The sequence below is a fragment of the Lactuca sativa genome, chromosome 5, assembly GCF_002870075.4.
Source record: "Lactuca sativa cultivar Salinas chromosome 5, Lsat_Salinas_v11, whole genome shotgun sequence".
NCBI classification, from domain to species: Eukaryota; Viridiplantae; Streptophyta; class Magnoliopsida; order Asterales; family Asteraceae; genus Lactuca; species Lactuca sativa.
Window position 1 is genome coordinate 220,437,197 of NC_056627.2, and position 15,024 is coordinate 220,452,220.

The window sequence follows — 15,024 nt, forward strand, 5'->3', positions numbered from 1 at the left end:
ATGGCTGGAAGAAGACGTTGAAGACCTAATATGAATAACTTGAAGAATGAATAAAGTTTGATAATACACACAATTTAAGAATGTTGTTATTTTTTAAGAATTTTAATCATTTTTGTTGATATTCTTTTAGAATATGTATAATTATATTAAAATGTATAAGGAGTTTAGTCTGTAAAAATATGTATGAATTTGTATTTTAAGTTCGGATGTATAAGAATATATTAGAATATTTGTTATTTTCCAACATTTGATTCAAGAATTTTGTTTTTTTTCAATAATATTCTATTAGAATAAAATTCTCAAAGAGCATTATTCTAACAAAAAATATTATGACAGAATAAAATCGGTAAAAATTGAAATTGAATTAATTAAAATATTCAGATTTTTTTTTAAATTAGGAGAATTAATCATCCCTAAAAATCTGAAAATTTCATTTTATAAATGTAGTTAATTATCCAAAATACCCTTTTGCTAAAAATTGTGTGATTATATGGTACATGTTACTCCATTGTAATATCATACACTCTCAAATCATGTCCATTGATTAATTTCATCTGTTGGTCCTGATCTGTGCATTCTGGCACACAATACTTAGTAAAAACAAAATAACCTATATATATATATATATACATATATATATATATATATATATATATATATATATATATATATATATATATATATATATATATATATATATATATATTAGATGTGTGCCCGCAGAAAGCAGCGGCGATAAATAGTTTTTTTGACGAATAGTTTTCTTACGGGAAAATAATTATTAGATTTTGTTATTAATTATTATGTAATAAGAAAAAAACTACCACTTTTAATTAAGATATTTATGTTTAGAACTTATATTTATATTGTATGTTTATACATTTGATGTAATTATTAACGGTATCTAGTTTAAAAAATGTAAATTAACTTATATTGATGAATTCAATATTTTAAAATTGTTATTTTGCTCCAAATTAATTTTTTAATAACCTTTCTTAATTTAAGTCTTTAAAATTTATGTAACTATTAATGGTTTTGTTATCCATAATTGATTTGTACACAAAGCTTTGTATCGTACTTCTTAAAATTCAAGATATGATTAATATGCTTTATATAAGATATAAGATATATATATATATATATATATATATATATATATATATATATATATATATATATATATATCCCTATTCTAATAAAAGAGTGGTTTTTAATCTCATTTTGACATGTGTCACCATATTAAGCCTCATAATTAATGCAAATGTTATTTTTCTTTTGTCATGTTTCACCTTATTATGTCTTATAATTAATACATACCATTTGTCAACATATTGGTTCTCAATTTCAAATTTCAAATTTTAAATTTCCCATTCAAATTACATTAAATTAACATTAGAATAAAAATTAAAATAAAATTAATATAAATTATAAAGTGATATAATTTTACATATTTATTAAATCAATGATTATAATTTTATATAACTAAAAAACCTCTTAATTAATAATTTATTTAAAATAAGTTATTAATAATTTAAAATTTAATTAATTTTATAACCGTGGTTCCTACGAGTTATAAACTAGTATATATATATATATATATATATATATATATATATATATATATATATATATATATATATATATATATATATATAGTCACACACACATAGACACTAGATGTATGCCCGCACAAAGCAGCGGCGACAAATAGTTTTTTTGGCGAATAGATTTCTTACAGGAATATAATTATTAGATTTTGTTATTTGTTATTATGTAATAAGAAAAATTACCACTTTTAATTAAAATATTTATGTTTACAACTTATATTTATATTGTATGTTTGTATATTTGATGTAAATTAATTATTATAAATTAACTTATATTGATGAATTTAATATTTTAAAATTGTTATTTTACTACAAATTAATTTTTTAATTACCTTTTTTGATTTAATTCTTCAAAATTTTGGTAAGCATTAATGATTTTGTTATGTATAATTGATTTGTAGAAAAAAGTTTTTATCTTATACATCTTAAAATTCAAAATATGACTAATATATTTTATATATAGCATAAGATATATATATATATATATATATATATATATATATATATATATATATATATATATATATATATATATATATATATATATATATATATATATATATATATATATATAATGGTTAAAGTTTATTATTGATGTATGTGCGTGAATATAATGATGACTTTACCTATTTTGCTATTTAGCTTATACTAATCAATATCAATTTGTTTAGCTGCACTAACCTTGTTATGATAACTTCAATACGTTCTACTTTTTCATACACTTATGACAAACAAACTTTAGAATGTATATTGATAGCACATTGAAAAGTCGTAGCGTGTAAAGACCTAGTATAAAAGTCATATTTCATAAATTAGATGATGACATGCTTCCCATTTGCATTAAAAAAAACCCCATTTATATTCCACAAATATAAGAATTATAATAATTAAATTGTTTCATAAAATTTATAGCATCTCTCGTAACAAGAACCTGTATGTGAAGCAGGCGCTCCACACTCGTGGATGTTCTTGTTTTACATATATCAGATATCATCTATATGACATAATGACTAATCTAATTGATTTTTGGAGTATGTTACTATTGTTGTTGCTTGTCATAAGTTTTAATTTTTAAGTTTCTTGTCATGGTCCAAAAATCATGACCGGATAAGAATCTTGATCTATAAGTTTTATCAATCTTGTTATTATCAAAATATACTTAAAGATATTTTCTTGTCAATTTCTTTTTTTCTTTTAAAAAGATTTTTATTTGAATAGAGTCTTGAGTGTTAATGTGTTATGGATATTGGAGCATCAAAATCATTGTTGGTGTGCGTGATATTCTTCCATGCCTCTTCCAAGAGATGCAATTTTATTTTAAAGAAGGGGGGCAAAAGGCAAAAAGGGCAAAGTGGGCATAAAGCTAAATGGGAGTTACCAACGATGCCCTTTAAAAAGCAAAAGGTTACCACCCGTGCCTGCACACATTCTCTCTTCCACCATACTCAATTTCATTTTTTTATACTTTTTGGTCAATTTATGGTTATATACAGGGGCATATTCGTCAATATAAAGATTATAACCACTTTGTTTTACCTTTATACCCTTCAAGTCTTTTTTTTTTCCGCAATAAACAGAAGTAACATAATGTTTGAGAATAGTTTTATATTCGATTGTGAAGAAAAAGACATAAGGTAAGGGCTAGATTGTGATGGAAATTTTAAATATACGATATGTAAGAGAATGGAGAATGTCAAACCAAAAATCCACTCACAAGTCACAAGTGACAATGAATTTTGGAACTTTCCATGTATTGATTCGGTTTCATAATAATTTTAAAAAAGATTTAGTCCTAACAATCACTTTCAATCATTGTTCACATATATTCCACATAATTGGTCGTTGTTATCGTTAAAGACATAAGTAAAGAAGAGTTGACTGGTAAACATTAAAATGTATAAGCTAACCAATTAGAATTAATCACCTCAACCGATAGACTATTATCTCGTAGTCACTTTCTAACTAAAATTCGTAGGTAAATGACTTAAATGAAAAATATTAAAATTATTAGTGATTTTTTTGGAAAATTTTGTAATCTCTTAACAGTGAAAGTTTAAAAAAATTTAAGAGATTTTAAAAAAAAAAGAATCTACATTATTTATCTGGTTATAATAGGTTTTTATTACTCACGTGTTCTCGCTTTGATATATTAATAATAATTTAAAATTACCAAATTATAAATATCATTATAAATTTATAAAGTGACCATGATAAGTTCGTACTTCTCAACTCATCGTTCTTTTTGCTTTTCTATGGTGGACATAATGACAGATAATCTAATTAGTTAATTCACAATTACATAAGAATATATAGAAATCTTTTAAGGGTTTTAGGAATAAACTTTAAATATAGTAGTTTGATGAAGAGAAGATGATTAAATGGAAAAACAAAAAACATAGATGAATATAAAAAGAAGAAACTAGAGCTCCGACTTAGTCGGCATTGGTAGGTTCCAGTGACATTGACTACACTGGATTTTATGGGGAGATGAGGGAGCGAGGCCGGCAGAGATCAAGAACTTGACACATCGGTTGTAGTAGCGTCAGGTGGACTAGGTGGCGACCTCGGTTAGAGCTTGAGGCGGCGGCGGCGACGACGACTTTAGTGGCTAAAACTAGATGCAAAGGTTGTAGGGAAGAACTTATGGTCTGGTGAAGTCGGTGCCGAAAGACATCGGAGAAGGCAGTAGAGGCTACGACGACTGTTTATATTAAAGAGGTTTTTTAGGAGGAAAAAGAGACGATGATATTTGAGAAGGGGAAAAAATTGCACATGGAAGACACCTCTGATGACTACTAGAGAAGGTCGTCGGAGGTGGAGGTCAACGACCAAGGGTTATGGTAAGCAAAAGAGGATTTAACCTAAAACTCTGATACCATGATAAATAATAACTTGCTTGATTACTCAATTGATAATTACAAAGAAATATATAGAGAATACATAAACTCTAAGGGAGTTGGGCTTAAACCTTAACCCTACGCACTAACATGTAATGGTTGCCTTTGAAGCTGCTGATCCCAATGTGGACACAATGGTGTTCCCGCTAAATTCTTTGAAGTTGGCTCCCTCCCAATCCATCTTCCTTATTTCCTTCTTTAATTCCAACCCAATTCATGTTTTAGAAGTTAATTAGAATCCGTGGTAACACCTTTTTCTTTATCGTGAAGGTACGGACGGTGTTCTCATCGTTGCCGGAGTGTCACCTTGGTGTTAGCTTCTCAAAAAAAAAACCCGAACCTGAATTAAAGAAATAAGGTTGGGTTTAATATGGTCTAAAAGAAAATTCAGATTAACCCAAAAACCCGAAAGTTATGTTTCTTTGAAACGGAAAATCTAACATATTCCTAAACTACACCTTAAATCCACCTATGTCTACGACGAGACTTGAACCTTCAACCTTAAGGAAGGAGGGCAACACCGGATACGGCTGAGCTAGAAGCCCTTTACCCGAAAGTTATGTAGGTTCGGATTTTGACTCTACACATACTACTTTGTAGAGTACCATGCCTCACTAACAAATCCATATATTGAACCATTTTAACAATTTACAATTTACATCCCTACATGTCTTAACTTGAATTTTCATATTGAACTTTTTAACTATTTTAAATACTCATTTGATTAAACGAACTTTTTAACTATTTTAAATACTCATTTGATTAAACGAACAAGTAAATTCACAAACAAATCCCAATATTGAACTTTTTTATCAGTTTAAATACTCCTAACAACATTTATTGCATTTTGTAAGTCATCTTACATTTTAATCTGATAAACCCGAGTTTAATAACCTGAAACCCGATTAACCCGAACACGACTAACCCAATATCTTAATAGGGTCGAGTTTCAGATGAATTTAAGAAAAAAAGAAACCTCGACTCACCTGATAGGATTGACCCGATTAACAACCTTACTTGGAGCAACAACACGTGAATTTTAGTTCCAATCTATTCTAAGATGGCTTTACTTTAACTATTCTAAGAGGGTATACTTCAACATTAAGTATATTTATTCCATAACAAATTCATGTATATGACACAGACTCACATAGTCAACGTCTCAACTATTATAATTAATTAACTTGTTTTAGGTCCTATTTGACATAGGGCGTGTTTGACAAAAGTAGCTATTAGCTGGAAGCGGGTAGCGGTTAGCTGGTAACGTGTAGTTGGTAGCGGGAAACTGTAACTTTTATTTGTTATGAATGTTTGGCAAAAGTAGTTGGAAGCTTTTGCATTATATATAAAATTACATAAAAGGACAATTGATTAAAAATAAAAAAATATACAAATATATTTTTAAGGGTAATTATGGAAATTGATTTCAAAAGCTCCGGAGCGTTTTGTTAAAAGCTACATGAAGTAGCTTTTAAAATCGGAGCGTTTTGTTAAAACTAAAAGCTAAACGCTCGTACTACCAAACGAAGCTTTTTGTTTAAACTAAAGCGTTTTGTCAAAAGCTAAAAGCTAGAAGCTCCCAAACGCTTGCAAAAGCTTCGTGCCAAACACGCTCATAGTAGCTAAAAACTAATTTTTAGCTTATAAATTACTTTATAACTAATCAATAAGCTAACTTAAACTAACTTATAAACTACTTTATAAGCTACAATAAATTACTCTTATGGTTTTATCTAGAGAAATCAAATATCCTTGTATTTTTTTCTCCTATAATTTTCCTATAAACTTCATATTGTGACACTTGTCATATTTAATAAAATTAATAATTTATTATTATACTTATCATTGTCTAAAAATGATAGGAGGATGAACAGGTCCGATAGAAATTACAAGTAGGAAGATATTTAACTAGCATTTTACCAAATGCTAAGATAGATTGTTTTGCCAAACAGGGCTTTAATGTATCATTTTTTATGATGCTAATTTCTAAAACTTAGATTATTTATATAAGACCCTTAAGAATATAAATACTTATATATATATATATATATATATATATATATATATATATATATATATATATATATATATATATATATATATATATATATATATATATATATATATATATATATATCAAATCTCTTTTGTTTCAGTATTTCATAATTTTATGATTCCTATACCAAATATTCAAAAACAAAAATACACCAACATGTATTTACGATATTGATTGCTAACAACGATTTTATTCTAGTTGTAGATTCAATTTAAGTTTCATAAACTATATAATCAAAGATTACACCAAAATTCTCTCATACTAGTTTGATCATGATTCTTAACAAGTAATTCCTTTAGTATCAAAGTGGGTTGGGTTGTCCTAGCAACAACTTTTTATCTTTTGTTGAATTCAAATAATGGTTAATTTTTTTAAGTATAATTAGATAAGAGTAAGACAATTTTTGAAATTATTTAAAAATACATTTTAGTAATCGAAAAAGTTGTTAGACTTACATAGTAATCGAAAACTTAGAGTTTACTCCCTGAACAATAATCAAACATACAAAATAACAACAAATTTTCTGTCAGCACTTATTCCAATTTAAAAGGCATGCATAATTATTATGTACTATCATCGGGAGTTGATAGAAAAAAAAAATCATTTATTCATAACACCTCTTTCAACATACCAACACTTTCTTTTAGACAAATATTGTATATAATGGAATTATGGACAAAATTTTATACAAAGAAAAAACTCAAAAAAGATTAGCCTGTCATTTTAGATCAAAATTGTTATGAGCCAAGCCCAAGTTTAATAAGCCTACAAATAAAATAAGTACCAAAACCCAATCCTATTAAATCCTTGAGCCCTCTTTGGTCTTTGTATATGCCCAAACATTATTTCACAATTTCCTAAATTAACCCCAAAGTTACATGATTCAAATGTATCTGGTGACTTCAAGCCTAACTAGACGTGACAATGGAGTGGGTTTGGAGTGAATCGATCTTGACCCAAATCCTTTTAACAAATTTCAAAATGCGATCCAAACCTGCTCCGTAACCCGCAAGATTTTAAATAATCGGACTCATACCCTTATCCACCGAATCAACAAATATTCAAACCCGCCCCGTAACCCAAAGGTTTTTTAAATAATCAAACACATTTTAATTAATTCCTAAAATAAAATTTCTTAAATAAAAAAATATATACTATATCTTAATACTTAAAATAGCATTTTTTTTAAATAAAAAAATTGATTTAGAAAAAGACATTACATACTCGAAGAATTTCAATCGGAATTAAAAATCACTATTGCAACAACTTTGAATTGATTTATGACTGTCGATTGTAGTGATAGTGAATAGCAATTGCAACTTTTTTCATGTTAGAAAATGATTTATTGAATTAGAAATGGATATGATGATTTCTTGATGAATATAAATTGAATGCCATTATGATTCTTGATAGAAGTATATAAGTTTAGAAACCGACTTATCGATTCCTATGTAAAAGCGTTTTTCTTGGCCTTTGCCCTTTGGACTTTTGATTGGAATTAAAATTAAATGTTAAGAAGTATAAAATATAAATGTATAATTCTAAAATTTATATGGGGTGGGTTATAAATGGAGCGGATCGGTGATGATCCATCCTCGACTCATTTAATAAAAGGGTTAGCAGGTATGGATCGTTAACGAGTAAACGAATCAAAAACTACACTCCAAACCCATATAATTCTTACGGGTTTAGATCGGATCATGGTCAAAACCCGCTCCATTGCCAGGTCTAAGTCTAACCACACGAGTTTTATTCTCGGAAGAGCACTTTTTTTTAAGGATGTCAATGGCAAACCAGCTAGAAGACGAAGACCTTACTTTTTATTTGTATATGAGTTTTTGACAAAAATAATTAAATAATTGGATTTTTTGAAACGTGTAAATTACACAAGACAATGACAACCATTATTTGGATAATGTTTATTAAGGGTAATCTAGTAGATGTGTTATAATAAAGATAAACATTTTTAAACCCTATGTAGCTTTTGAAATTTAAAGTTTTTTTTTTGTTTAAAAATAAAGTCTTGAGTAAACTACACGAATGGTGTATCTGGTTTAGGATATTTGCTTGTTTGGTACCTAGCTCTTTCTTGTTTAACTTGGATCGTCCCCTATGACTTTGAGTTTGTTTTGATATTGGTCTCCAATCAAGTAGAACGACTATTTTTCCTTTACTGATATTTTTAAATTCCTTTTCTATATTTTTGTTATTATTATATAGATAAATTACTAATGGACCCCACCTATACACTTTCCGTCTTTCCCTTCCACTTTCACGTATTTGAACGTTTGAACCCTCATCTTGATGGAAAACAAAACCTAACACCTTCCTTTATCGCACTCTCCCATTGGAAACCTCTCTTTAACCCCTCATCCCTCTTCACTGCCCACTTGCATCTCTCTCCCCCTTTCTACTTTTCATCCATAAAATTAAACATTACAAATACATGGACTTGATCGGAGGGGAGATCCATTTGTGACCTTAAATCGAGTGGTAATAAGTAGATACTAACAAACATTTGATGTGGATGAGGACTTGATTTTTCAAGTTGAAGGTTTTAAATCAATTTGGTGGGTGGGTAGAAGTAAGATTCTTAAATCTATACATATATGTTAGCTCCCACTTAAGTTTCGTATTTGCCTTGTGCTTTAACGTTTAGTGGTTATTTGTTTGTTGCATAATTTTATGTTGTTATGGTAATGGAATGATTATTGTTCCGGGGTCATGGTGGATACCGAGACAAGGATAAGGGGGTGAGGTGGGATCCATTAGTAATATTTTTATATAATAATAATAATAATAATAAAATACTATAAAAATAATTCAAAATATCATTAAAGCCAATATAGTCATTTATTTTATATTGATTAGAGACCAAAATTGAAACAAATCCAAACCACATGGACATACCAAGTTAAAAAGAAGAGTTAGAGATCAAATGTGCAAATTACTAGTCTGAGTTAAAAAGAAGAGTTAAGGATCAAATGTGCAAACTACTGGAAACCATAGGGACCATTAGTGTAATTTACTCTAAAAGTTTTTAGCCGGTGCTTCCAAACATTTTTTTTGACAAAATTGCAAAAATGGTGCCTGTGGTATGTATTTTTTTGGGATTTTAGTTCAAACCCTGACTTTTTTTGGATTAGTGGTCCTTTTGAGCTAGTTTCGTTGCGGATTTGGTCCCTTGGTAAACTGAAATGACTGTAATGCCCTTAGGATTTTTTTTTTTATGTTTTTTTTTCTATTTAATTTAAATAAAAAAGAAAACAATTAATTAATTTGGGTCTCTCTCTCTCTCTCTCTCTCTCTCTCTCTCTTTCTCTCTTACCAACCACACCTTTCAGTGAAGCTACCACCAAACACCATCATCGGTTTCTATTATTCATCTTTTTTCCCCTTTCACCAAATATCATATCCAGATATGAAGAACACCCAAAAACAAAAATCGTATCCAGATCTGATGAACCCAAAACAAAAATCGTATCAATTTTGATTTTGTTCTTGAAGAGAAGAAAGAGAGTTCGATTTCACACACCCACATACAACTACAATTTCATCTGAAGAGAGAGAAAAGAACTCAAGAACATACCAACATATCTGCAACCACAATTTCATATATGCTTAAGTTTTTAGATTCAAGTTCCTATTTGATTTCGTGGTTTATTCTTGAAAGCTAAAAGTAAGAAAACCCAACCCCACATAACTGCAACTATCGATTTATGTGTGTGTGTGTGCGAGTTCGTTTATGAACAAAAATAACCATGATTCACCTGAAGAAGAAGAAAATATGGTGATACAAGTGTGAGTTCTTTGAAGACGAAGAAGGAATCAAGGTGGTTTTTATTTATTTATTTTTTATTTTATTTTATAGTATCTGTTGAGAGATGAGAAGGAGGGGATGCGTGATGATTTTTGTGTGTTTCTTATCTGTTACAATGTTAGATACAGAGGTATGTGTGAACATTCATGTGACCAACCTAGGATTTAAACAGATATGAGATGAACAAATTTGAGAATGGTTTTTCAGATCCATAAACGGGGAGGGAGAGTCTTCAGATCTGGCGATGGATGTGAAGTGGTAGAAAAAAATTTAGGTGGAGATGGAAGTAGCAGACGATGGTGGTGGTGGCGGAAGATGTTCTTGAGTTCATGAATATGTTCTTGACGTGATGAAGATGTTCTAGAGAGAGAGAGAGAGAGAGAGAGAGAGGCCCTCCATTATTTTTTAAATGTTAAAAATAAATAAATAAATACTAAATTAAAAAAAATAAAAGAAAAATGAAAAATAAATACCCCAAGGATATTATAGTCATTTCAATTTTCGAAGAGACTATTTTCACATACAAACTAGTCCAAAAGGACCACGAAGCCAAAAAAGTCATGGTTTGGACTAAAACCCCAAAAAAATACATACCACACGGATCATTTTTATAGTTTTGTCTTTTTTTTTTGAAGCAAAAACAAGCAGCCAAACACGTCCTCAATCTAGACCGAATAACTTAATGGATTAAGCTAATAAAACTGATTTAACATATTAAGACACCAACATTTAACCTATTTGTTCTTTTTTTTTTCTTAACAAAATGATTTAATATATTAAGACAACAAAACTAATTTAATATATTAAGACACCAACACTTACCCTTACTGGATTTAATATATTAATGCCACAAAAAACTGATTTAATACATTAAGACAAGTAAATTGATTTAATATATTAAGACACCAACACTTAACTTAACCTTAACGGATTTATAAATTTGTTAATATTGATAAATACTATGAATTTTTCATAGAATAAAACCATAAAATGCCATTTAGTCTCATTCAAACAATTTATTCACTTTTAAAAAGAAAAAGTCCTTATTTATACAACTTAATTCATATAGTAAGCCACTTTTATACCCACGCAACTTTAGGTTAGTTTGATTAAACAGAAGCATTTATTACCAAATAATTCCAACCTATTGATGATTTCGTAGAATGTAGAGTTCATTAAGAGGATTTTGATTCGTTCTTTTTATCAAATGTGCCGAATACCGATTTAGTGGTGACATCTAAATGGTTCCATTTTGACTTAACATGTGATGAACTTAATACGATAAGCTTTATATAACTACTTTTCTTACTCATAAAGAATGACTTATTGAAAAGGATTGGAAAATAAGATTATCCCCATAAATACTTTTAAACATTATTTATCCAAGACTTCACTTTATCAATACAACACTTATTAAAAAAAATCAAAAACAAAAACCTTACAACACTTGTTCAAAATCGAGCATTACATTGCTAAGACTCGATACATCCATCATCCTCCACCTTCACTTTCGGCCTACAACAACCATTTTTCACAACGCCCGCCACGTCATCACCCTCCACTTTCACTTTCGTTCCACAACAACCCCTTTTCAAATCTTCATTCTTCCCAATTCTCTCGAGAAACTCCATGTTTTCTTTCCACACTTCACCATTAGAATACACTTCTTTCTTCCATATAGGAACCGATGCTTTAAGCTCATCAATCACAAACTTACAAGCATCCAATGCATCAACCCGATGAACAGAAGAAATGGCAACAAACACACTTGTCTCCCCAACAGAAACAGGGCCCAATCTGTGGGCCACAGCAATGGAGTTTAAATTCCATTTGGATCGTGCGGATGAACAAATGGAATTGAGACAACGGATGGCCATTGGGACATACGCTTCGTATCTTAGTTCAATGACCGTTTTGCCCTCGAATGTGTCACGGGTGTTCCCGTAGAATGTGGCTATGGCCCCACATTGAGGGGCGTGGACGTAATTTGTGTACTTGTTGATGTCGATTGGGTGGTTTTCTTCCAAGATTTCTATTAAGTTGTTCTCGTGTTCATTCGCCATTTCTTTTTTTTTTCTTCACAAATTCTCTTTTGGTTTCTGAGAAAGTCAAGAGATTATGATATAAGGGTCAATGGCATATAAAAAAGAGATTAATGATGAGGATGAGAAGGGCAATTTCGTCTTTTTTACGGACCAGAGATTAGGAGGGAATTGCCATGTGACAATGTTCATGTGTAATGGAATTAGAATATGAAGGAATTGTATTACTTTTTGGTTCGAACAGGGTAAAAGACACAAAGGGTAACCTTAAATCAAAAACCAAATAACCCAAAGAAAAGAAGAGAATTTTGATTCCACACAACAGAAACCTAATTCAAATTAGGGTTCATTTTGTTCATCACCTTCAGTCCAACGAAGGCAATAAAAAATTAAGATCAAAGATCAAATTGGACTTATCTTATGGGAAAACCATGAAAGAACACGATTTCCTTCACGGAAGCGTCAAAACCCTAATCATAACAATGGCAGGAACAGAAAGTTCATCGACGATAATTAAAATTGCATACAGAATAAAGATAAGAGAGCTTACTGGATGTGAGTGAGAGTCAGATAGCCGCCGGAGATGTAGGCCACACGGAGAGGGCAAAACAGGTGTCCGACGGTAGTTAACAGCGAACGCAGAGCAGGGTAGTGGTGGCGAGCTTCGGCGGTGGTGGTGAGAGCCTGTTCGGTTTCAACTATGAAATAAGGACGATTTTAAGGAGAGAAGGAGGGAAAGCAGGTGGCAGGAGATAAATGGTAAGACAGAGTAATTTGAAGCAAGAAGAGCAGTAATCAATAGCAACAAAAAGATGAAAAACCGAAATCGATAAGAATAGAATATTGAAATCTCGTATTATACCTCTGGGAGCTTTCAAATGATCATGCTGGCTTGATGATCGGAAGAAAACCCTTCAGGATTACAGCTTGAAACGAAGATATCCCAACCATTTGTCAACTGTTAGTGTGAGAGAGAGAATCTGTTTCTGCTATTCTGAGGTTTGGGCTTGTGTGATAAACGAGTAACATTAAAAGTTAAGCCCATGTTAATATCCACTATCCGAGTCAACATAGTTAAATCCGGTTTAAGACAAAATCGATTTGATTTCAAACAGGTTCAATGCAAAAAAAAAAAAAAAATAAATAAATAAATAAATAAATGTTGATCCTATGTGAACCGGTTCGGACCGGATCAAATCCGGTTTTATAAAAAAGAAATTTGAGCTTTTGTACTTGGTTCTCTCAGGTAATTAGCCAAACCCACAAAAACCGGTTTGTAATTTCTTTTAATTTCCAAAGTCCACTTCTTTTGAAACACCTTCCTTGTTTGGTGTAGGAGAAATAAAAAATGAAGGCAGTTAGCGAAGCTTGATTGTGTGAAGAGAGGACTCCTTTTGTGAAGGAAGAGTTTAACAAAAAGAAACAAGTTGTTTCCATACATCCGGACATCCGGACATACATGATTCTAACATTTTGGAGACCTTGTGCAATAAAAAAGGTGGTAGAGTTCTCTGGAGTACTCGAGAAGACGCTAGATCATACAAGAGTAGCTTGGAAGACCCTGGGTCTTAGAGTTCTCTAGGACAAGATAGCATAGATTAAAATATTTTAGAACCTTGTAAAAATAAAGAGTATAGTAGAACGATCTAGAAAAATCAAGAAAGATCGGGATCTAGACACTTCCATTTGAGGAGGTGTAAGAACCCTATAAATAGAGGTAGGGTCATTTATAGCAAATCATTTTGCCTTGTAATCTCTCGAGTTATTGTAATACAAATTTCTCTTTTATTTGAAGTACTCTCAAACTTTAGTCTTTTGCTTTCCAATTTGTTAGTACATCTTAGATCATCGAAGTAGCCTGACTTAGTCGAAGAAAAACTAAGTGGAACAAGAGATAGACTAGTCGCAAGAGTCATCCTGTGACAAGCAGCTCCATACCACGTTGTAAACTAACAAGATATAGAACGCCCATATCTGCAAGAATCCATCTCAACCAAACAATCTCACAAGTAGCGATAGCCATGGATCGATAATCAGATTATGTAGAAGATTGAGAGACAACATCTTGTTTCTTGCTTTTCCATGATATCAATGAATCTCCAAGAAAAATACAATACCCAGTAGTGGACATACGATCATAAATATTACTATCCTAATTTGCATCATTATAGGCACGCGGCTCAAGAGAGGATGTAGATGGAAACACAAGAGTAAGAAATTGAGTACCATGCAGATATCTCAAAATACGAAGAACAACTCCCCAATAAACAGTAGTAGGAGCAGTGACAAACTGGCTAACCACATGAACTGCATGAGCAATATCCGATCTAGTGACAATCAGGTAAACCAAACTCCTTACAATGGTACGATAAAGGCTTGGATCTGATAAGGGGACACCATCAGTTAGATAATACTTTGCATTACTCTCTATAAGCATATCAACTGTCCGATTATCTTTGAGTCGTGCACATTCAAACAAATCTGAAATATACTTCGTTTGAGATAAAAGATAACCCTTTAGAAACTGAGCAACTTCAATCCCCAAGAAACAACGTAGCAAACCCGAGTCTTTCATAGAAAAACAGTGAGTCAAATCACGCTT

At 30.7% G+C, this 15,024-nt stretch overlaps 1 protein-coding gene across 2 annotated transcripts; it reads right to left on the reverse strand.

Moving 5' to 3' along the window:
* Window positions 1-11,716: 11,716 nt before the first annotated feature.
* Window positions 11,717-13,443, reverse strand: LOC111920671 (molybdopterin synthase catalytic subunit). Of its 2 annotated transcripts, none has more exons than XM_023916252.3 (3): window positions 13,285-13,443; window positions 12,973-13,106; window positions 11,717-12,479 (listed from the first exon to the last, which is right to left on the reverse strand). In XM_023916252.3, exon 3 carries the CDS (start codon window positions 12,441-12,443, stop codon window positions 11,853-11,855), a length of 591 nt encoding a protein of 196 aa, XP_023772020.1. In that variant the 5' UTR covers window positions 12,444-12,479; window positions 12,973-13,106; window positions 13,285-13,443; the 3' UTR covers window positions 11,717-11,852. The 2 variants fall into 2 exon arrangements, with proteins under 2 accessions (XP_023772020.1, XP_023772015.1); XM_023916247.3 differs by having other exon boundaries at window positions 12,973-13,120; window positions 13,285-13,442.
* Between the last annotated feature and the right edge of the window lie 1,581 nt (window positions 13,444-15,024).

Coding starts and splice junctions, on each gene's coding strand:
- LOC111920671 (XM_023916252.3), bottom strand. CDS start 12,443: ATGGCGAATGAACACGAGAACAACTTAATAGAAATCTTGGAAGAAAAC.